Raw genomic sequence first — 21,557 nt, forward strand, 5'->3', positions numbered from 1 at the left:
TTTTACACTTCTGGTGGTACCTCAGTTTTCCTTCCTTTTGAGCCTCCTTCATACGTTCCACAACAGTAACATTTTCGACAGTTTCTGCTTGTTTCAATAAAGTTGAGTATCCCTTTGGAGTTGCCTGTATGAGCCTTTCAGCTGGTGTATCCGAGCGTGCACAGATGAAGCAATTGAGCACAGGTGGAGTAACGTCTTCATCCATATTGCTAGACTCCATGTCCTGCAAAGTAGAAAATGAGATATATTTAGAAATTATTTTTCCACAAAGGAGTGTCTGTGGTGAAATATAAATGTTAACAATCAACTCAGAATCATGAAAAACCCTTATTTGACCCCTCATAAGTTACTTAAGGGCCGATTTAAAAAAATAAAAATTCTCGAAAATAATTTTTCGGTACCCGAATTCAACAGCTTTTTTTCTGGGTTTCCCACGGGAGTTGAACTTCAACATTTTAACACATGTTATTACACACCTTTACAAACATATTGGTGAAGAAATTTTTTGGTAACAATTTAGTTAACAGATTTGTGAAATATCTCATAAAATGCCCTTACTAAGGATTATCCACCCAAAATATCTTTGCGATCGGTTCAGCAGTTTTTACGGTACCTTCGAACAGACAGACGGACATTTGGTGAATTATAGTAAGATTGGTTGGTGGTTGCTAGGATACACAATGCAGTGTGGTGGAATCGGTTGTAGATGACAGTTTGAATATTTGAATGGCAGTTTGAGTCAATGGTTGTATGGAGATGCTGTGTAATGGACATGTCTGTCAGGTGGAGTATTTATTGCTTAGTATATTGTTATATAAAGTGATTTATGATTAAGTTATTAGTTTGTGTTAATATTTTAAATAAAAGTAGTAATTAGATAAGATTGAATAATGATATTGCATTGTGGTGTTGACTAACTGTCTGGACACAACTTTGAGGTTGTGGGTCCATTGATGTTGAGTAATCTACTGATGTGGACATGCAGTCAGGGTTGTGGACCCACCGTTTGGAGAGGTTCTGGATAGTCAGGGTTGTGGATCCGCCGTTTGGAGAGGTTCTGGGCTGAAAGGATCGAAACCTCGATGAAAAACGGTGCCCAGCTGATGATCCGGGCAGTTGGAAAACCAGTCAATTGCTTTTTGGTTAAGATAATAACTTCAAATATAAAATAGCTTTTACAAGTACATAATATATATATGTATGTGTGTTTGTATAGGTGTGTTTATATGTGTATGTGCAATTGTGCATGTATATGTATGTATGTATGTGTTTATATATATATATTGTTGCGGATCTCAACGTTGGCCTTTTTCCCCCTTAAGAAGGGGGGATTAATCCCCTTGTGTGCGACTGACCGACGTGAGTCCTGAAGTTGCCCAGCTCCCTCTGGAGAGGCAGGTGAGCAACCTCGTTCGCGACCGCGGACAAGATGTTAATTGCCGAGCGGATTAGCAGCCGCGGCACGAACCATTAGCAAGTAACTAGACCCGATTCTGAACGTTGGCCAAATCGTGCCACAAGTATTCAATTGGGAAAAGACAAGGACGAACGGATGTGAGGAAACCAGAAGGTAAGGAAGAACAAATATAATTTATTACGACTAATTATGTACAAGTCAAAAATAAACCAAGGAAGATGGAAAGATACGAAAATAAAGACAGAAGGAGTAAGACACAGTGCAAATACTAACTTATCTAAACAGGCTTAACTTATACCCCAGGACAACACCAAAGACGGACGACAGTCAGACTTACACGGGGAATGATGATAGGAATGACAGGAACGAATGGCTGGAAGGGGAGGAAGGTTCAGCTGGAGGTGGATGGCTGGACGGACGAGGAGGTGGGATCACAAGGCGGGAAGGATGCGGGTGGTGGGTGTGATCCCGGCTCGAGTTGAGCAGCCGCCGACTCTCTCCAATCGTCTCCACACGGCGACGTTGCTTCGTGGCCGCAACTGCCGTCACCGCTGTCGACGCTCAAAGCTGCGGTGGTCAAAGCTGTGGTTGGTTCAGCTCCGGTTGACTCAAAGCTGCGGTTTGTTCACTCAACTCTCTCAGTGCTCACTCCTCCACTGAACTGAACTCTGCTCCTCCTCCTCCACTGAACTCAACTCTCAACTCTCTCCTCCACTGAACTCAACTCTCAACTCTCTCCTCCACTGAACTCAACTCTCAACAACTCACAGCTCCTCCACTGAACTGAGGTGGGGGGTGCCGCGTGACGGGTTTTATAGCGCCACACCCTGGAACGTTCGCGGAACTGCCCGATCGTTCTCTATCCGCCCTCTCAAGCCAAACCCCTCGTGCTTGGTTGGTTGATCGGGGCTGGCTCACTCCTCCTTCCTATGACGAGGTGGAGACACGCCTTTCTTCTCTGAGGCTTGACCACATGGCAATGGCGGCGAATGCAGTTGGTAATGCAGGCAATGCAATTGAAAGGGGATTCTACCTTATTTCAATTCGATGCAATGCAGAGTCAACTAATGGGAAACACAGCCTTAAACTAATACGCATAATAAGGAAATAACTATTTAGAAGGGTATATGGTGGCCTACGTGCATGTATATGGACTAACTAAGAGGATGACCTTTGACCTTTACACTACGGAGGTATTTACAAGAAATCATTACACTTACAGAGGGTGATATTTACAACAATTACACAGGATTCTCAAATCTGCAACACTGCACCCTCATCCTCTAGGCACTACCCGGGCCTATAAATCTTTACTTAGTGTGGCATGTAGGTGTAGTTCCCTCTACAATTAACCTGACCCTGAGTGTGACAGTTTTAAAAACACAAATAAATATGTCCCTCTGCTGCATTGCACCCTACCTAACAGATGCACGCCCACAGCTAACCGAATTGCGGAATGGTTTTCAAACTAAACATGAATGGTGGGGAGCATTATTTACAAGTGACGCTGATTGTATTTACAAAACGCAACCCAGGACCTGCGATTGTTCTTTTGGGGAGGGGGAGGGGGGAGGAGGAGACAGCCTGCACTGCATCGACGCACCAGCACCAACAAAGAGCACCATACAGCACCATAAACACACCAGAGTGCACAGTCACCACAGTTCATAATAAAAAAAACAAACCCCTGTTGGTGTCTTGTTCTTCGGCTCCCTCTGCTGGCCAATGTTCTTCCAGATGTTGTCTTTCTTTGTCTTCTTGCTGGCGGCCTACTTGCAATAATAATAATAAAAAGCACAGAACGTGTCCATTTTTATTTTATTTATGGCCCACAGGGGCCGACTATGGGTGGTTCACCTGTGTGGCATAGGTGCCACATTACCGAAGTCCGCAAGCAAGATCTTCCTCTGGCCAACCTGGCCGGTTCCAGCAGAGGGGCCATGCCCCAACCCGTGGGGTCCATGAGTGGTGCTCAGCCACAGACATGTGGTCCATAAGTGGTGCATCGATGCAAGCAGCTGGTTGCGGGGGTTCGGGCACACAATGGCGGACTCCCGCACGCTCCCCTCAGTGCCCAAACAGCACAATCCGTGGGTCGGGGAAGGAAGACAGAGAGGGCAGGTTAGCGAGGGGTAAGGTCACAAGGGTACACATCAATAAAGGCAATGCAAGGTGAGGTGCGCCTGGAGACCGAGCGGAGAAAAGCTCGTCCCTATCGTACATCACCCCACCCGTCACCTGTTCTACCCTTGCCCTTACCCATATTTACAAAAAAACCTACACGTTTACAAATCCGTCACTACGTCTCGTCCTCCCTATATTCCCCCTAATACCAAATTCGTCACAATCCCATTGTCTCAATTTGCCATCACCAAATCATCATCAATCCTCATAAGGAACAATGATGAACGAGAGATGGAACATCAACACAATGTCACACCCACGTCATGATGCGTCTCACAATCCAAAACATTTGCACAAAAATAATAAAAACATGGCATGGTGTGGAGTTTTGTCACCTCCGGTGAGTGGATGTAGATGGTGCGAGGAGATTTCCATCCTATCTACCTTCTAAATGACATTATCACACTTTACACTACCCGGGGTCTTTCCCTGCTAACCCATTGGCCATCTTACTCTATGCGGTTTTAAGAACCAAATTCCCATTGACCAAACTGTGATGCTTCATCAATTTGGGGTCTTACTACCCCGATTCAACTCCCTGTGCCTTTGCACAATTTCAGGGCTGGGTCGTGTGGCTCTCCCAGCAGGTCTACCTGCACACCTCCACCACTGCAGTTGCCTCCGAGCTTACCTGCTCCTTACCCTAACCTATCTACTGGGGAAGGCCCCTCTGGCGCTCTCCCCACTCGGTGCCCTCTCTGGCACTGGGCTACCCGGGTAAGTCCTCCGGATCCTCGGGCCCCATCCACAACTCTAACGGCTCCCAGAGCCCACCTGCGGCCTCACCTGGCCGACATCCTAACAGTGGCGGAGTGCCCATTTAACTACACACACTAACAGGCCACACGCCCAGCCATTTCCACGTCACTAATGCACCCATCCAAACACCATTCTTCCACACACACCACAGATGCCAATATCCAACCACAATTTACCTACTCCCTCTACCTAACTCTTAAACTACCCTCCCCGGGTAATCGTGATGGGGTCCATCCCCCCCATACACACCTTCGCACCATCCACTCCACTCTACAGTTTCCACCACACTCACTCCACACCATCCATTCCATACTCCATATATTCCATACCATTTATTCCATACAACCATGCTCACCTGTATTTGCACACCTGTGCCATCACTCCTGGTGCTTCCTGCACCCTCCTTCCTCCAGGACCATTTGCTCAACACAACACTCAATCACTATTCCTCACTCATACACTGCTCCATACACCTGTTCACTTGCACAGCTGTGCAATCATACCTGGTGCCACCTGCACCCTCCTTCCTCCCAGGCTTCTTCATTCATTCAATACAATGCACAACCACAATTGTTCCTCATGCACTGCTCCATACACTTCCACGCTCAATACAATCCACAATCACAATTATTCCTCATACGCTGCTTCATACACTTCCACGCTCAATACAACTCACAATCACCTCACACTTTTCACAATAAACTTCTAAATACACTTTTACACACACACACACGGCATCATCTGATCTACCTGGTTTCCTTCTGACTTGGTGCTCCCCATCTTCCCTTTAAACTAAGCACATCCCACGTCATTAACAACCATTCTAACCTCTCTATGTCCCCGACTACCTGTCCAATGTCGCTACTTACCTCTACCGTTACCTATGGTCATCTCTAGGTCCCTACACATTATCCTAACCCTCTCGGGCTAGTTTTCACTGCCATAAACCCCATAGCTAGTGCTCATGTGCCCCGTATTTGTGTGAGGGATGGTGGATTTGCCATCCCTCCACTTCGGACATCTCTCACTACCAATTTTGCCATCAAATTCCAACCAATCAAAATTTGCCAATCACTGCCAATCATTCTACCAACCATCAATCTGCCAATCAAATTTTGCCAATCACAAATTCCCTATCCCTACCAAATGTCCTTTACTTGAGCCTCGGTGCGTCTTTACATTTTCAAAGCCCGGCCTCGCGGAGCCGAGCAATGAATGCGGGTGGTTTGTTGCCGGCGGTTGGATTCGTCCGGCATTCGGTGCAGGGAAGGGTGCTTACTCGGGCCGAGATTCCACGCACCATCTCGGCACGGAGCCGTCCGATGGCCCGACCTCGCCCTGCCGGAACGCCTCAACCACAAGGGGTCGCCGTGCCGACCCTTCCTACCGGGCCGCCCGCTCCGCTTAGCGGAGGACGGACACGACCGTTTAGAGTGAGGCCCGGCGTGGATCCCGCACGGCGGTTCTTTCGAAACCGCCGTGGTTATAATCCCCGCTGGTTCCTGCTGCACACAAAGCCCGGCACGAACCGAGGGCTCACTTCGGCTAAAAGTCGACCTAACCGCTATCCCGTTTAGCGTCGATGCTTCACTTGCATGCTCACACCACGCATCTCGTCCCTTATTCACACATCCAGGTGTCTCCATACACTCCGTCATTGCACCTTCTCTTACAAACCCCCAGGTACACTCATTACGCTCGCAGACTTCGTCACACACCTGACCACTGCACACCTCAGCACACACTCGTCGTTCGCACACCTCATCAACACACCTCTTCGCGCCCCCTCCTCGGTCACATCCTTTGTGACAACCACGGGTGTGCACTCATCGGCACACCCAATCACGTGCTTCACTACCAAATCAAGTGTGCATTCCCACACGCGCTCGACCATTCCAGGTGTGCATCCTTTCATTCCAGGTGTACATTCTCTCTCACCTGCCACAACCAACTCTTGCTCCGTGTCACTCTCACTACTCTCACCACCACACTCGGTCGCACATTCACCCTTACTCTCGACAGCGCACTCTGTGATCATGCACTCCTCTGTTACACACCTTTCTCGTGCAACCTCTTGTGCACACTCTCCCGTTACGTCCTCCGTAACACTCACCACAGGTGTGCACTCTTCCGTTACATCCCCTGTAACACTCCCCATCACGTGCTTCCATGTGCCCCCCCACACACGTGCCACGACCAACTCGCTCTCGACAGCACACTCACTCCTCGGCGCGCACTTTTTCCTCACACACCCCATAGTCGGACATCCTCGCACACCTCCTCCTTCACACTCTGTACCTGTCGCACCCTTACCAGCGACCTCTCACGAACACCCGGGTCTAAACCAACACCCAAGCCGACTGAATCTCCCCTCACACCAAATACATTTCCGAGTATATCGCCACTCACCTCGGCACCTCGTCTTCGCTCCTCCTCCGCCACCTGCAAACTCTTTATTTGGTTAGTAAGCACATCATCACGATTTGAGCACAGACCTTGCACCAATTCCATCACCTCCTCCTTTATCTCTCTCTTAGTTTCCCTCCGACTCTTCTTAATTTCACTCACCCCCTCTTCCACTTCCTCTAACTTTTGCTTCACCTCTTTCATTTCCCGGTGCGCCCCCTCAATTTATTCCTCTAATGCCACCTTGGTCGTTTCTATGTGCGTCCTTACCTCCCGTTCTTTCATCTCCATTGCTTCTGTTACCTCGTCCAACCTCTTTGTCAACCCCTCATGTACCATCTGACATTCCCTCTTCGTCGCTACGAGTTCTTTTTTTAATCTCTTTCTGTGTCGCTTTCAACCCCACGATTACCGCAGTGTTCTTTTCCACCTGCTCCACTAATTCATTTTGTCCCACCGTCAGCTGCTCTACTCCCCTCGTCAGATCTTCTATGCCCCCCTGTAACCTAGCCGTACTATTTCTCACCTCTTTCTCCATACGCTCCTCACCTCGCTTTACCTCCTCGCATACCCCCGCGACCTCACCCACACCTCGTCTGATCTCCTCCCCCATTTCTCCCATCTCGTTGGTAGATGCTGCCCTCATCTGCTCCAAATCATTCTTCTGGGCATCCAATTTAGTTTCCAACCCGATTTTCACCTCCTCTATTTGATCTCCCATTTGTTTAATTTCCCGGGCGGATTGCGCCCATACTTCCCTCAATTTGCCTTCCATTGTGTTTTCTAACCCCGTTAACCCATTCTTCACCCCTTTTATCCCATCGTCTAAGCCCTCAAATTTACTGTCTAAACCCTCAATTTTAGTCTAAACCCTCAAATTTGTTGTCTTAACCCTCAAATTTGGCTTCTAGCCCCCCGATTTTGCCGTCGAGCCCCCCGATTTGGCTTCCCATATCCGTTTTTAATCCCCCTATTTGATTTTCTAATCGCTCCCCCATTCTGTTTTCCAATCCTACAATTTGGTTTCCCAGCCCCCTGTTGCTTTCCCTCTCCTCATCTGCCTTGGCCATGAAGGCCTGCATTTGCAGCATGAATAGGCCCCACTCCATTGGCGGCACTGCTACGGTCACGGGCACGGCGACATTTGGTGCCACTGCAACCTCGTGCGTGAGGGCGCCATCTTGTGCGCCTGAAACCTCTGCAACCACATCCTCACTGCTCTCCTCCTCCATCATTACTCCCACCTCCTCCCTGGGGTCCTGGGTTGATTCTAACCCCTCTTCTAACTCACCCACCAGCATCCGATCGCCTTGACTATCCATGGCACGATTTTAAATTTAGGATGTTAAATAAAATAAAATCTTGGGCCACTCGTAATTTTGAGTGCGTTAAGCGCATTTCGGGTCCGAATCTCGCTCCTGACACCAATTGTTGCGTATCTCAACGTCGGCCTTTTTCCCCTTAAGAAGGGGGGATTAATCCCCTTGTGTGCGACTGACCGACGTGAGTCCTGAAGTTGCCCAGCTCCCTCCGGAGAGGCAGGTGAGCAACCTCGCTCGCGACCGCGGACAAGATGTTAATTGCCGAGCGGATTAGCAGCCGCGGCACGAACCATTAGCAAGTAACTAGACCCGATTCTGAACGTTGGCCAAATCGTGCCACAGGTATTCAATTGGGAAAAGACAAGGACGAACGGATGTGAGGAAACCAGAAGGTAAGGAAGAACAAATATAATTTATTACTACTAATTATGTACAAGTCAAAAAGAAACCAAGGAAGATGGAAAGATACGAAAATAAAGACAGAAGGAGTAAGACACAGTGCAAATACTAACTTATACCCCTCGTGCTTGGTTGGTTGATCGGGGCTGGCTCACTCCTCCTTCCTATGACGAGGTGGAGACACGCCTTTCTTCTCCGAGGCTTGACCACATGGCAATGGCGGCGAATGCAGTTGTTAATGCAGGCAATGCAATATTGAAAGGGGATTCTACCTTTTTTTTCAATTCGATGCAATGCAGAGTCAACTAATGGGAAACACAGCCTTAAACTAATACACATAATAAGGAAATAACTATTTAGAAGGGTATATGGTGGCCTACGTGCATGTATATGGACTAACTAAGAGGACGACCATTGACCTTCACACTACGGAGGTATTTACAAGAAATCATTACACTTACAGAGGGTGATATTTACAACAATTACACAGGATTCTCAAATCCGCAACAATATATATATATATATATATATATATATATATATATATATATATTATATATATGTGTGTATGTGTGTGCGTGCATGTGTGTGTGTGTGTGTGTGTGTGTATATATGTGTGGGTGTGGATGTGTGTGTGTTTATGTATGTGTGTGTGCGTGCATGTGTGTGTGTATGTATTGTTAATGTCCGGCTTCCTTCTTGTAACTACAGTGCAGTGACTGGTCTTTATTTTGATTAGCTCTTACATGAGTCTTGAATTAGTGTACAAAAAAGACCCTCAAGACTCGTAATACCCTTTAGACACTTCAGACCATAAGATCCTGAAGACTCCCAAGATCCTTAAGACCACTTTTACCTTTAAGACACTTTAGTCACCTTTAGATACCTTCACCCTTTAGACCTTTACACCCTTTAGACTCCTTACAGCCTTCAGACCGATTAGACAGTAGGGTGGAGTGAAAATAGCCCCAATTTTTTTTATTTTAATTTTAACTAGCTAGATATGCCAAAAGGTGCCATTACATCTATAGAGCACTGTGTTAAAATTGTATTAAAATTGAACAATATTTTGATCTCCCTCAGTAACTTTTTATTTTACTATACTATGCAACATAGTTAAACAGCTCATAGATGCATTCAAATCATAGGTCTATTATAGTTTGTCTCAGAATGTTACAGTCACACAGTTACAATGTGAAGTGTGTGAAGTCGCGCTTCGATTCAAACGATGGCATCATCTGTCGCGAGGCGACACGGGCACGGATGAAGCTGTCTCGCCTTTTCTTGCCACACACAGCTTGAGCGGCCTCGGTCACGAGTTTCACAGTCCTTTCCACAGCCTGTCTGTGGCAAGATAATTTAGGGAAGAGGACAGTTGGGGTGACATCCATCGTGATAAGTTCCTTCAGCTCAGGGTCTGACATGCCTCGGATCACGGGAGGCTCCGAGATGGCCACGCTCCCCAGTCAATTAGGTCGAAGTACTCCACTGCGTCAAAGTTGAGTTTAGCAGGGACCTTGAACCGTCGTATCTGTCCAGTAGGCTGTCTGTCTGTTGCTCTGGCTTTCATCACTCGCCGCAAGCCCCATTCTCGTATTTGAGGTCGATGGTCAGTTATCATGGCCAGGAGTATATTTTCCGGATGTGCAAAGTACGCGTTGCGGTGCATAACAGGGTCAACGATCTTCTTGTGTTTAGCGCTAAGCTAAGGTATAGTGACTTGACGATCATCTGGTGGATGTGCCTGGCTCCATCTTTGCATGACGAGTGGACTTTGATGGAAAACCACATTGGAGCATACACTCGAATGATATATGTCACCATGGTTTTCAACTTTTCAGGTGGTGTCTTGACGCTGACGTACAGTCGGAGTATTCTATTAGCTGTTGTAAGCCACCGAGAGTGATTCCGGCATTCCAGGGTTTCGTAGGGCCAGATCGACGCTGCATTCACCTTCGCTAATGCCATTGCACATTTCCAAGAGATATCGCTGGTCTGTACTCCAGTCGTTCGGGTCCACATTTGGCAATGCCTGACTCAGTTTCACTGGCGTAAACGATGTTACAGGCTGTTCGTTACACGTTGATAGACGTTTTCCGATGGGTCCTGAGAATCCACGCGGGCCTGTAGTTGTGCCGTCGAGTTCCTCGAACAGATGCCGCAGCGGAAGTTCATTGGCATGAAGAAGACATACCAGCCACTGCAGTGGACGATTGAAGGTTTCTTCCAGTTGTCGTATAACACCTCCTGTATGTCCCGTATTCACGTTAGTGCCATCACACCCGACTACATTGATGTCCTCTGTCTTCACATTCCATTCCTTCAGACTAGTGACTAAAGACTCTGCAATGCTTTTGCTGGATCCTGATGATGAAGTTGTGTGGCTGAAGTACGATGAACCGGGTTCTGCGATGATGCTGACGTGTTCTTCTTTGACTGTTGTTCGGTGATTCTTGTTGTCAGTGCCGTGAACCTGAGTCATGGTGTTATCCTTCCTGCCATCAAAGTATAGTCACTCTATGACGGTGCAGACATCACTTTGAAGTTCTTCTCGAGTTTTGCTACATTCTCTGCGGATCTTCTTGCGATCAATTATTTTAGAACGGTCTTTTGGTGAAACTACGCCGAGATCGTGTAGAACTGATGTAGCTAATATAGCAGCTGATCTGTCAGAGACGCCAGTTCGGTCGCAGGCTTTAGCGAGCGGAGGTAGTGAGATCGTCATTTGTTGCTGTTGTCGAACCGGTTTTGGTGTGCTCTGGAGATTAACTGATTCAGAAATATACTCATCGTCAGTCGCGCTATCCACGTAGTCTTCTTCGCTTTCGTCATACGTAGAAGCAATCTGACTTTTGGCATCTTCGTAGTGAGTTTTCATTCGTTTGAGATTGGTCTCTTCTCTTTCCGCTTTCCTCTTCAATCTTGATGTCTCTTCTTGATCTATTCCACCAATTACCATGTTCCTCGGTCCTCTCTGGTCTTGAAGGAACTCTTGCTCTTTTTGCGGCACTTTATGTTCTTTCAAGCAGTTACAGATAGACACCATGTCAGAACATTTACATTTGCTAAGATCAAACAGATTGTTAGATTTGTCGAGAAAGTCTGTGAGTCGTTGTTTGTAGGTGGCTTGATCCTTTCTTCCCTTGTAGACTTTTAGGATTGAATTGTACTTGTCATGGAAAGATCTGAGTTTTTCAATCGCTTGCGCGTGCGATACCGTTGGAAGAGAGGCCGTTTCCCATACCTCTTGAATTTCATAGCACAGTTTGTGAGATATGTCACCAAATGAAGGGTATTTGCCATTCTCCGTCCTAAGCTGTTGCCGAGATTGAAGGCATCCTTTCATGACATCAGCGTACATTGGGAGAACGTTAGTTTGGATGTTTCGTGGAGCTCCAAATATCAAGCATGTAACTTGATCTCTTGTGACCGCCATCGTTCTGAAAACAAACAAAAACAACTTATTACAGGCTTAACTTAGGGTTCCCCAGACAGACAGACAGCACAAACAACACGAACTCACTCACACGAATTGAAGGGGGGTGGCAGGAGTGCAGCAATCGCCTAAGTGCAGCAAATCGTCTCATCTGGCATAAATAGTCCCAGCCAATGCTAATATAAACGGGGTGCGTATCACTACGCAGCTCACCAAACCACCCCTGTCGGTGACGCTCCTCAGCCCTGGTTGGCTGGCTGAGGGCTTTGTGGCCACGCCTTTGATGACGCAGGGGTGGGCCACACCCTGTTCTGGTGCCCCGCCCCCCTTCTTCTCCAAGTCACCTCGTGGTCAATGGCGGATCAAAGCATGTATCACGAAATGCGATACATGTCGAAATGCGATAATATGCCAAAATTTCAATCAGATTGAGGGCGATGGAGTGGTCAGAAATAATTATAATTTTGCAGGATTGTTTCTATGGTCATTTGGCACATTTCCCATATACTAGCTTGTAAAGAAATTTTAAAATGATATTTTTACTCCACCCTATTAGGCAGTTTGGACCCTTGACCGTTTAGAGCTTTAGACCGCTTGGACTTTTTTAGATTACAAACGAATTACAAATAAATAATATCACCAATATTACAAATAAATTTGTACAAAGGATACGTTTGTATTATTATGATTGGTGTAAATCTTGACGACACAGCAACTCACATAGTCATTAAACAAGCCTGTGCCTATGTAGCGACATGTGGTGAGGTGAGAGAAGCGAGCTGATCCGTGCTAGTTGTTCATAAATGACAAAATGAAAATGATAGTTCTAACTGACAGGTATGAAGGAAAGTGTGACCATCAAAGCTGACAATTTCAACTTAGATAACAAGTCAGGAGACGACGATGGTTCACGAGCGAGCAGTATTCAATGACAAAGGACGGACTATAACCGAAACAGGCCCGGACAGGCCAGGCCCGGAAATGTCAAAACGAAGGTTACTGACCTTGAAATGAGATAGAAAATAATGTATAATCAGTTATGAGGTTAGTTAGCTACACAATATCGAAAATTCGGTGAAAAATGAAATGAAAAAAATGAAAAAAAAAAAAAATGAAAAATCGAGCTCCGTGGGGCTAGACACATGACATTGGCCTAACCAAATATCGAAACACCTGTCAGATTCCACCAACTCCCTCGGAGAAGATGTAGCTTGAACTCCATTACCCCCTAAAAAGACATCTTTTTTGGGCGTGGCTCCGCCCACAATGGCCGCAATACGCCCACTCTAGGCAGGACACAACTAGATCATGATATCAACCTCCCACCCAAGTTTCATCAAGATCGGATGATATCATCAGGTAGTTATGCTGCGGACAGACAGACACACACACACACACAGACAGACGCACACACATGACGAATATAGTGGTCACTTGATAACTCGTGACCCAATAGTTAAACTGAGTGTTCGATTTTGTCGGTCACATCGATCAGTTTTGAGTGGAGAGACACAACAATCGGAGCAGCAGCATCTGCCGAGACCAGTGTTGTTTCTAGGCCTCGTACAGGTGTAGTCAAATCTCGCCAATGTGCATTGGACTTCTCGATGCAGAGTTTACGTTTATCCCACCATTGGAACATTCGTCATCATAATCACGTACCGTGCCCTATACAGCGCATTAGTGATGCCGAAGCAGTTACTACACCACAATCCTGGTTGGGTCACCACTCCGACCTCAGTAATTCAGGGCAGGAATTTGTAATTCGTTCATCGTGCCGGCGATAGTTCACCTACTGTTTACGAAGGACACCTTTAGATCTTTAACGTCCACCAACTAATGCTGGCAGACAGGACGCCCAGTTTAACGTCCATCCGAGGGACGGCACACACACATTGATGAATCACCCTGCAGGTGAAATACAGAGATGACAGCTGGGCCGAGATTAGAACACGGGTTAGATAGGTTTAAGGTGAGTGTGTGTACCTCTAGGCCATCCCCCATTGGAACATTACACAACTCAGTTTGTAGCAAAGAGAACTGAGAACAGCTCCAGATTCAGGTTGCTCAAATACCAATGTAATGCTCCGTCATTATGACGCAATTCATGTGCACTGAATCACGTTTTCGGGATAACTATTTGTTACAAAACCAAATACATGGATAATTTTTTCGTCTCACCCCACCAACCCCGCAGACATTGATGAAGTGGACAAAGTATTCGGAAGGATTTTATCTGCGACAAAAAGGTAAACAAGCCCGTCCCTCCCAACCCTCTCGCCGCCCCCTTACATTAAAGAGCGGGTTAAGGAGCGAACTGACTAAGTTTGAAATCCAGACTCAACACTGAAGAAACAGCCATGGGATTCGAACCTTCGAGTGAACAACCAGGCCGTTAAACACTCGTCCCAATGCGGTTCATGGCAATTTTTTTTGGAACAATTGTATACCTTGGAATCCTTAATTAAAGGAAAAAAAAGACAGGATTCAAACTTACTTACAGGCCTTATTATTGAGAGGAGTGTTTAACACCTTTAACCCACTCAACCAACCTATGTGCTTAAATTAAATGATTTTAACAAGGAAATATTTTATGAACCTTCAATGATAGGTAAAAGCCTGGTGTTCGCTTAGCGGTTAGGGTGCCGGCTTGGGATCCTAGGATCCTGGGTTCGAATCCCGGTCGATCGCTGAATTAACGCCAGGGGGGTTGACTCAGCCTGTCATCATTCCGAGGTCGGCAAATTGAGGACCAGTTCACTGGTAATTCCCTGTGTGTCGCAAGAGGCGACTAACAGGGTTGGCGGCAGGAAGGGCATCCGGCCGTAAAACATTGCTTCAAAAAGGGGACCACGGTGCCCGAAAAAGGTCAACCTCTGCTCCACTGGGAAAAAATGGCCTCTAAAGGTGGTAAATGATGGGTAAAAGCACATGATTTGAACTTGCAGGGTACACCTCTTACACCAGGTGGTTAAACCGACTCACCCAAACTGTCGGCTGATGAAAACCAAACAATTTTCTATCAAGTGTTTTACAAATCCTGAAATAATCGATAAAAAGGACAGGATTCGAATCTGCAGCCCTCAATTTAACCACACGCCTTTTAACCCACCAAACCAAACAGCAAGTCCTCAAACGGACCTTTTCGCGCCAAACGAATTGATATAATGTTCAAACAAAATTGAAAAAAAGGAACTTGAACTCGCACCACGAGTCCCACAAGTGCCACCAGGATGAGATTCAAACTTGCAGGGAAAAACCTTCACTTGGTGTGTGTGTGGTCAGGTGTGTTGTGATCCTTTCACACTCAGGCAACCCCCCTCAAGCTATGAGGTTTAAAGTATTTAAACATGCCTGAGATAGTTTATATAGCATGTCAGGCCCACCATCTTGCACGTACTTGCCCGTGGTAATTACCATCACGACTGAAATAAACCAAAATACTGGGGATGGAGGACAAATGGTGTCCTGGGAAAGTATGAAATGGAAAAGTATGAAATGGAAAAGTATGAAATGGAAAAGTATGAACTGGAAAAGTATGAAATGGAAAAGCATGAAATGGAAAAGTATGAAATGGAAAAGTATGAAATGGAAAAGTATGAACTGGAAAAGTATGAAATGGAAAAGTATGAAATGGAAAAGTATGAACTGGAAAAGTATGAAATGGAAAAGTATGAAATGGAAAAGTATGAAATGGAAAAGTATGAACTGGAAAAGTATGAAATGGAAAAGTATGAAATGGAAAAGTATGAAATGGAAAAGTATGAACTGGAAAAGTATGAAATGGAAAAGTATGAAATGGAAAAGTATGAAATGGAAAAGTATGAACTGGAAAAGTATGAAATGGAAAAGTATGAACTGGAAAAGTATGAACTGGAAAAGTATGAAATGGAAAAGTATGAAATGGAAAAGTATGAACTGGAAAAGTATGAAATGGAAAAGCATGAAATGGAAAAGTATGAAATGGAAAAGTATGAAATGGAAAAGTATGAACTGGAAAAGTATGAAATGGAAAAGTATGAAATGGAAAAGTATGAAATGGAAAAGTATGAACTGGAAAAGTATGAAATGGAAAAGTATGAAATGGAAAAGTATGAAATGGAAAAGTATGAACTGGAAAAGTATGAAATGGAAAAGTATGAAATGGAAAAGTATGAAATGGAAAAGTATGAACTGGAAAAGTATGAAATGGAAAAGTATGAAATGGAAAAGTATGAAATGGAAAAGTATGAACTGGAAAAGTATGAAATGGAAAAGCATGAACTGGAAAAGCATGAACTGGAAAAGTATGAAATGGAAAAGTATGAAATGGAAAAGTATGAAATGGAAAAGTATGAAATGGAAAAGCATGAAATGGAAAAGTATGAAATGGAAAAGTATGAAATGGAAAAGTATGAACTGGAAAAGTATGAAATGGAAAAGTATGAAATGGAAAAGTATGAACTGGAAAAGTATGAAATGGAAAAGTATGAAATGGAAAAGTATGAAATGGAAAAGTATGAACTGGAAAAGTATGAAATGGAAAAGTATGAAATGGAAAAGTATGAACTGGAAAAGTATGAAATGGAAAAGTATGAAATGGAAAAGTATGAAATGGAAAAGTATGAACTGGAAAAGTATGAAATGGAAAAGTATGAAATGGAAAAGTATGAAATGGAAAAGTATGAACTGGAAAAGTATGAAATGGAAAAGCATGAACTGGAAAAGTATGAACTGGAAAAGTATGAAATGGAAAAGTATGAACTGGAAAAGTATCAACTGGAAAAGTATCAACTGGAAAAGTATCAACTAGAAGAGTATGAAATGGAAAAGTATGAAATGGAAAAGTATGACCTGGAAAAGTATGAACTGGAAAAGTATGAACTGGAAAAGTATGAACTGGAAAAGTATGAAATGGAAAAGTATGAAATGGAAAAGTATGAAATGGAAAAGTATGAACTGGAAAAGTATGAAATGGAAAAGTATGAAATGGAAAAGTATGAACTGGAAAAGTATGAACTGGAAAAGTATGAAATGGAAAAGTATGAAATGGAAAAGTATGAACTGGAAAAGTATGAAATGGAAAAGTATGAAATGGAAAAGTATGAACTGGAAAAGTATGAAATGGAAAAGTATGAACTGGAAAAGTATGAAATGGAAAAGTATGAACTGGAAAAGTATGAAATGGAAAAGTATGAAATGGAAAAGTATGAACTGGAAAAGTATGAACTGGAAAAGTATGAACTGGAAAAGTATGAAATGGAAAAGTATGAAATGGAAAAGTATGAAATGGAAAAGTATGAAATGGAAAAGTATGAAATGGAAAAGTATGAACTGGAAAAGTATGAAATGGAAAAGTATGAAATGGAAAAGTATGAACTGGAAAAGTATGAAGTGGAAAAGTATGAAGTGGAAAAGTATGAACTGGAAAAGTATGAAATGGAAAAGTATGAACTGGAAAAGTATGAAATGGAAAAGTATGAACTGGAAAAGTATGAAATGGAAAAGTATGAAATGGAAAAGTATGAACTGGAAAAGTATGAACTGGAAAAGTATGAAATGGAAAAGTATGAAATGGAAAAGTATGAAATGGAAAAGTATGAAATGGAAAAGTATGAACTGGAAAAGTATGAACTGGAAAAGTATGAACTGGAAAAGTATGAAATGGAAAAGTATGAAATGGAAAAGTATGAAATGGAAAAGTATGAAATGGAAATGTATGAAATGGAAAAGTATGAAATGGAAAAGTATGAAATGGAAAAGTATGAACTGGAAAAGTATGAAATGGAAAAGTATGAAATGTAAAAGTATGAACTGGAAAAGTATGAAATGGAAAAGTATGAAATGGAACCTCTGCCCTATCTTCGATCACACAATTATTTATATGTCGTGCTGGTGCTCTCATCCAAAAAAGCATTCTGTAGGAAGTTCCAGGGACGACTGCTATCGTGGTCGCTTAGCGACTCGCCAAACTCGGACTGGAGTTATCCGCAACCCGGCGACCATTCCAATGTTGTGTCTCGCAGAAGTATTTTTTTCGCAGGATGTCGCAGACTCTTCTATGTGTTTCCCTGGTTATTGTCTCCTACACTTTGACAGGCCTAAATTCCACACTGGTAGTGATGTTGCTGTGTATGCTCATTCCTCCTTTTTCAACAACACCTGCTCCTCACATGTCACCCCCAACCCTGCGAAGTACATTTGGTTTTGTGTGCCTTTCCATAACAACGTATTATTTCTTCGTGCAGTCTCCCATTTCCAAAACTCCGATGACTCCATTTCTGAGATTTGTCATTCTCAGTCATTATAAGTTACGTCGGTCGTTAGGCAATCCTAAAGGACAAGACATGTAAGGAAATATGACAAAGCCAATTGTTCTGACCCAAATTCTGCTTTCTCTAGCCAAGACTGGTCCATCATCATACCAGCTCCAAATGTTGACTGCTCTTGGAATTTCCTCGACATCGGACGAATTCATCTTCTTCACAAATTAATCCCATGCTTCATTCAATTTTTCTGTGCATCATCTTGACCATGGCACACCGATGCATGTGATGAGGTCAACACAAGAAACCAACTTGCATTCTGGCCTGGCATGATTGCCTATAGCAGGAGTTCTCAAACTCAGGGTCATGACCCAAATTTGAAAAATTCTCCTCAAAATCTCGGTTTTTGAGGACGGACGGATGGACAGAGTTGGGGGGGGGGGGGGTTGGTATGCACACTCGCTTCTGAGCCGTGTAGCCTGGATTCAAATCTCAACCCAGCTATAAACGGTGATGCTGGTGTCTCACAGCCTTTGCATGGCTTTAGGAGGTGGGTATGGTAATGTGTACTATCCCTCGAATGGATGTTAAACTGAGCATACCGTCTGCCGAGATTAAAGACTCCCATGGTGTCCTTCGTGAAGAGAAGGCGAGCTATTTTCGACACTCTGAAGAAATGCCAAATTCCTGCCCTAACCTGGAGGGCGTTGCATCAGCACCAACAGACACTCCCTCAGCCATCGATGCTACTTGCTGCCACAGTCTGCATACAAAAGATTGCATTCTCCTACAATAAAGCAAAACCAACTGATAACTAGATGGTATTCATGGAATACTTACCCTGCGCAGTCCACTTGGTGTGAGCCAACTCTTCTGTTTTTGAACGTTTCTTTTTTTTTGATCCAATATGGCTGCCAGACCACGTGAGCGATGACATCATAAATTTATATCCTCTAAATAATTGTTGCATAGATCATGCTCAATACATTTCAAACTCATCAGACTAAGTGTTGTCCCTGTCGAATTATGACGTCATAATTATGGCACCAATGACGTCATCGTTAACAACACTTATTCCCCATATGGAGATATTTACAATGAGCCATGTTTAAATTTTTTCCATTGAGCAGTTTGGGAGATATAGAGGTGTAACGTTTTTCCAAGATGGCGCCTCTACCACGTGACCTATGACATCATAATTTTATTAATTAAAATATTCTGCAGGAGGAGGCCCTCCTATGGTGAAATTTTCATGTCAATCGGACCAACGTTTGCCGAGAAAATGAATTTTTAAAATGCTGACACGGCACACACTTTACTTTACTGAAATGCCGACACGTACGTACGTACCTGAATGCTTAACCCTGCTTTTCGCTTTGCGAGCGCAGGGTAATAACCTGCAGTCTCTCTACATAGCTCCGAACTATTGTGTAACTGTCCGACAGAGAGCCAGGGCCCAACACAAGACTCACCTGCAATCCAAATTCTCCAGCCTCTCACCCTCCTCCAAAGCCTAGTAGGAGAGTAGGAGTTGGTCAGGCCTGTCTCTGGGACACATTCCCCTTCCATCCTAAACAATCACAATGGACCATCAGATTTAGCCAACCTCAGGCACTACCTCTTCTCTAACTCTGACAACCAGTTTGGCCTCTTCCACATTGCGCATGTTATTCTTAACAGCAGTGAATGGATTCCTTGAACTTCATGCAAGAGGTTAAGGTCATCTCTCTGGATATCTTGCGAGCCGTTGACACTGTCTGGCATCCAGTGTTGATTTCTAAAAAATGTCTTCCTTTGGTATTTAAATACCCTGCTCAAGTGTTTTTCTGATATCCTCAATTGGTGGAAGCGGTGAGTACCCTTGATGGTCTGTTTTGTCATGACCTTTCCCCTTAGGATGGGGCTCCACAAGGCAGCTTCATTGGACCTATGTTATTATTGATCTATATCAATGATCAATTTGATTATCTCGAAAACCAACCTGTGTAGATCACCCTTATGAAAGGGCGGTCATTGCCAAATTCCTTTCTTCAGACCAGAACTAGATTAAGCGCTGGTCACATACTTCGAATAGGATGTTCAATACCAGTAAGTCACACTCACACTGTCTCTCTACAAGTATCGGCAATCAAAGTATCCAATCTACTTGTCTGCACAGCTACTGGAAGAGGTGCAGTCCCGGAAACTCATTGGCCCCTCTGTCAAAACCTTTCACCGGAGGATCGTACATCCATACTGGCACCAAAGGTTAGTCACAGCCTGGGTATTCTCTATACATACAAGGGATTATTGACCTGCATTGAGGTCATTATGGTGCAAAAAGCTTTCGCACTGAGCTACATACAATATGGTTACACACTCTCCGCTGGTGTTCCTGCTTCTCTTGAGGTGATTGAGACCAAGGTCTCCCACACTATTGGACCTCATGACAGGAAGCATCCCACCCATTAGCGACAAGTTGTTGTGCTATGTTATACAAGCTTACTTTTAGTCTTGCTCCTCCTGCCATTTCCTACCTCTGCTCCCCTCTCACCCCCATTCCCTAAACCACCATAGGCCACAAACATTCCTCAAGAAACCCTTGCTCACCCTCCCAAAGTCCAGGCTAGTTGTCCACCTGCATGCATTTATCCCCTTATTCTCCCAATTCCGGCAAGGGACTTGTCTGCGCACACTGTGGCTTTTGTCTCATCCCCAAAAGTCAGTCTTTCAAATGTGCCACTCATCGCTACCTCATCTGTTAACCCATTCACATCCATGAACATTTCTACATGTACTAATTCCTTCTCATTCTGTTCCTTTCCAGTATTACACATTTTGTTTTGTTTTTGTCTCCTTTTCTGTCCAACACCCCATCACTCTCCATGTTTTTTGCGAGTTTGTGATCTTGCTGTCCTTCGTCAATCAGCTCCTCCATTAGCCTCCATTAGCCTCTCGCGAGATCTTGCAGGGGAAGTCAAGGTTTTTCGAAGCTGTCCCGACCTTCACGCACGCTCGAAGTTAAGTAATTGTTCACAATTGTATTTTTGTCGAAACTGTATTTATCTTACGTGTGTGTACCTATAGTGCGTCCCTTGGAAGATTATCGGTGTTAATCTTTCATACCTGTATAGAGTGGTCGAGTATTTCATGCCGCGATATATTGCGGCCTTGTTGTTGTTCTTTAAGCTTCCTACCTGGAGGCTTTGTTTTCTCTCAGCGGCCGATTGTGGTCCTGCTACTCTCGTTCTCTCGGTTTTTTCCCAGTCTTTTCACCCCCATACTTCCTTGTTTAAAATATTAACTAAAAAAACAACAACAAAAAAAAACATTTCCTTCTTTGTTCTTTTTGTTCGTTCATTCTTCAACCACGTGTTTCACAACCCATTTTTACGCCATTCCCCAGATCT

The 21,557-nt window shown here is 44.3% G+C and overlaps 1 protein-coding gene across 3 annotated transcripts in view; it reads left to right on the plus strand.

Moving 5' to 3' along the window:
- The window catches only part of LOC137421858 (extracellular signal-regulated kinase 2), a 97,563-nt gene that overhangs the window by 52,138 nt on the left and 23,868 nt on the right, over positions 1 to 21,557 (plus strand). For all 3 annotated transcript variants that reach the window (XR_010983415.2, XM_068108336.2, XM_068108335.2), the window contains exon 8: positions 14,121 to 14,172. Coding sequence is in view for 2 of the 3 variants with exons in the window: in XM_068108336.2 (XP_067964437.2) it covers positions 14,121 to 14,172 (52 nt within the window). In the remaining variant the exon portion in view is untranslated. The remainder of the gene's footprint in view (positions 1 to 14,120; positions 14,173 to 21,557) is intronic.

This window comes from Myxine glutinosa, chromosome 2 (assembly GCF_964187855.1).
Source record: "Myxine glutinosa chromosome 2, kmMyxGlut1.1, whole genome shotgun sequence".
Taxonomy (NCBI): domain Eukaryota; kingdom Metazoa; phylum Chordata; class Myxini; order Myxiniformes; family Myxinidae; genus Myxine; species Myxine glutinosa.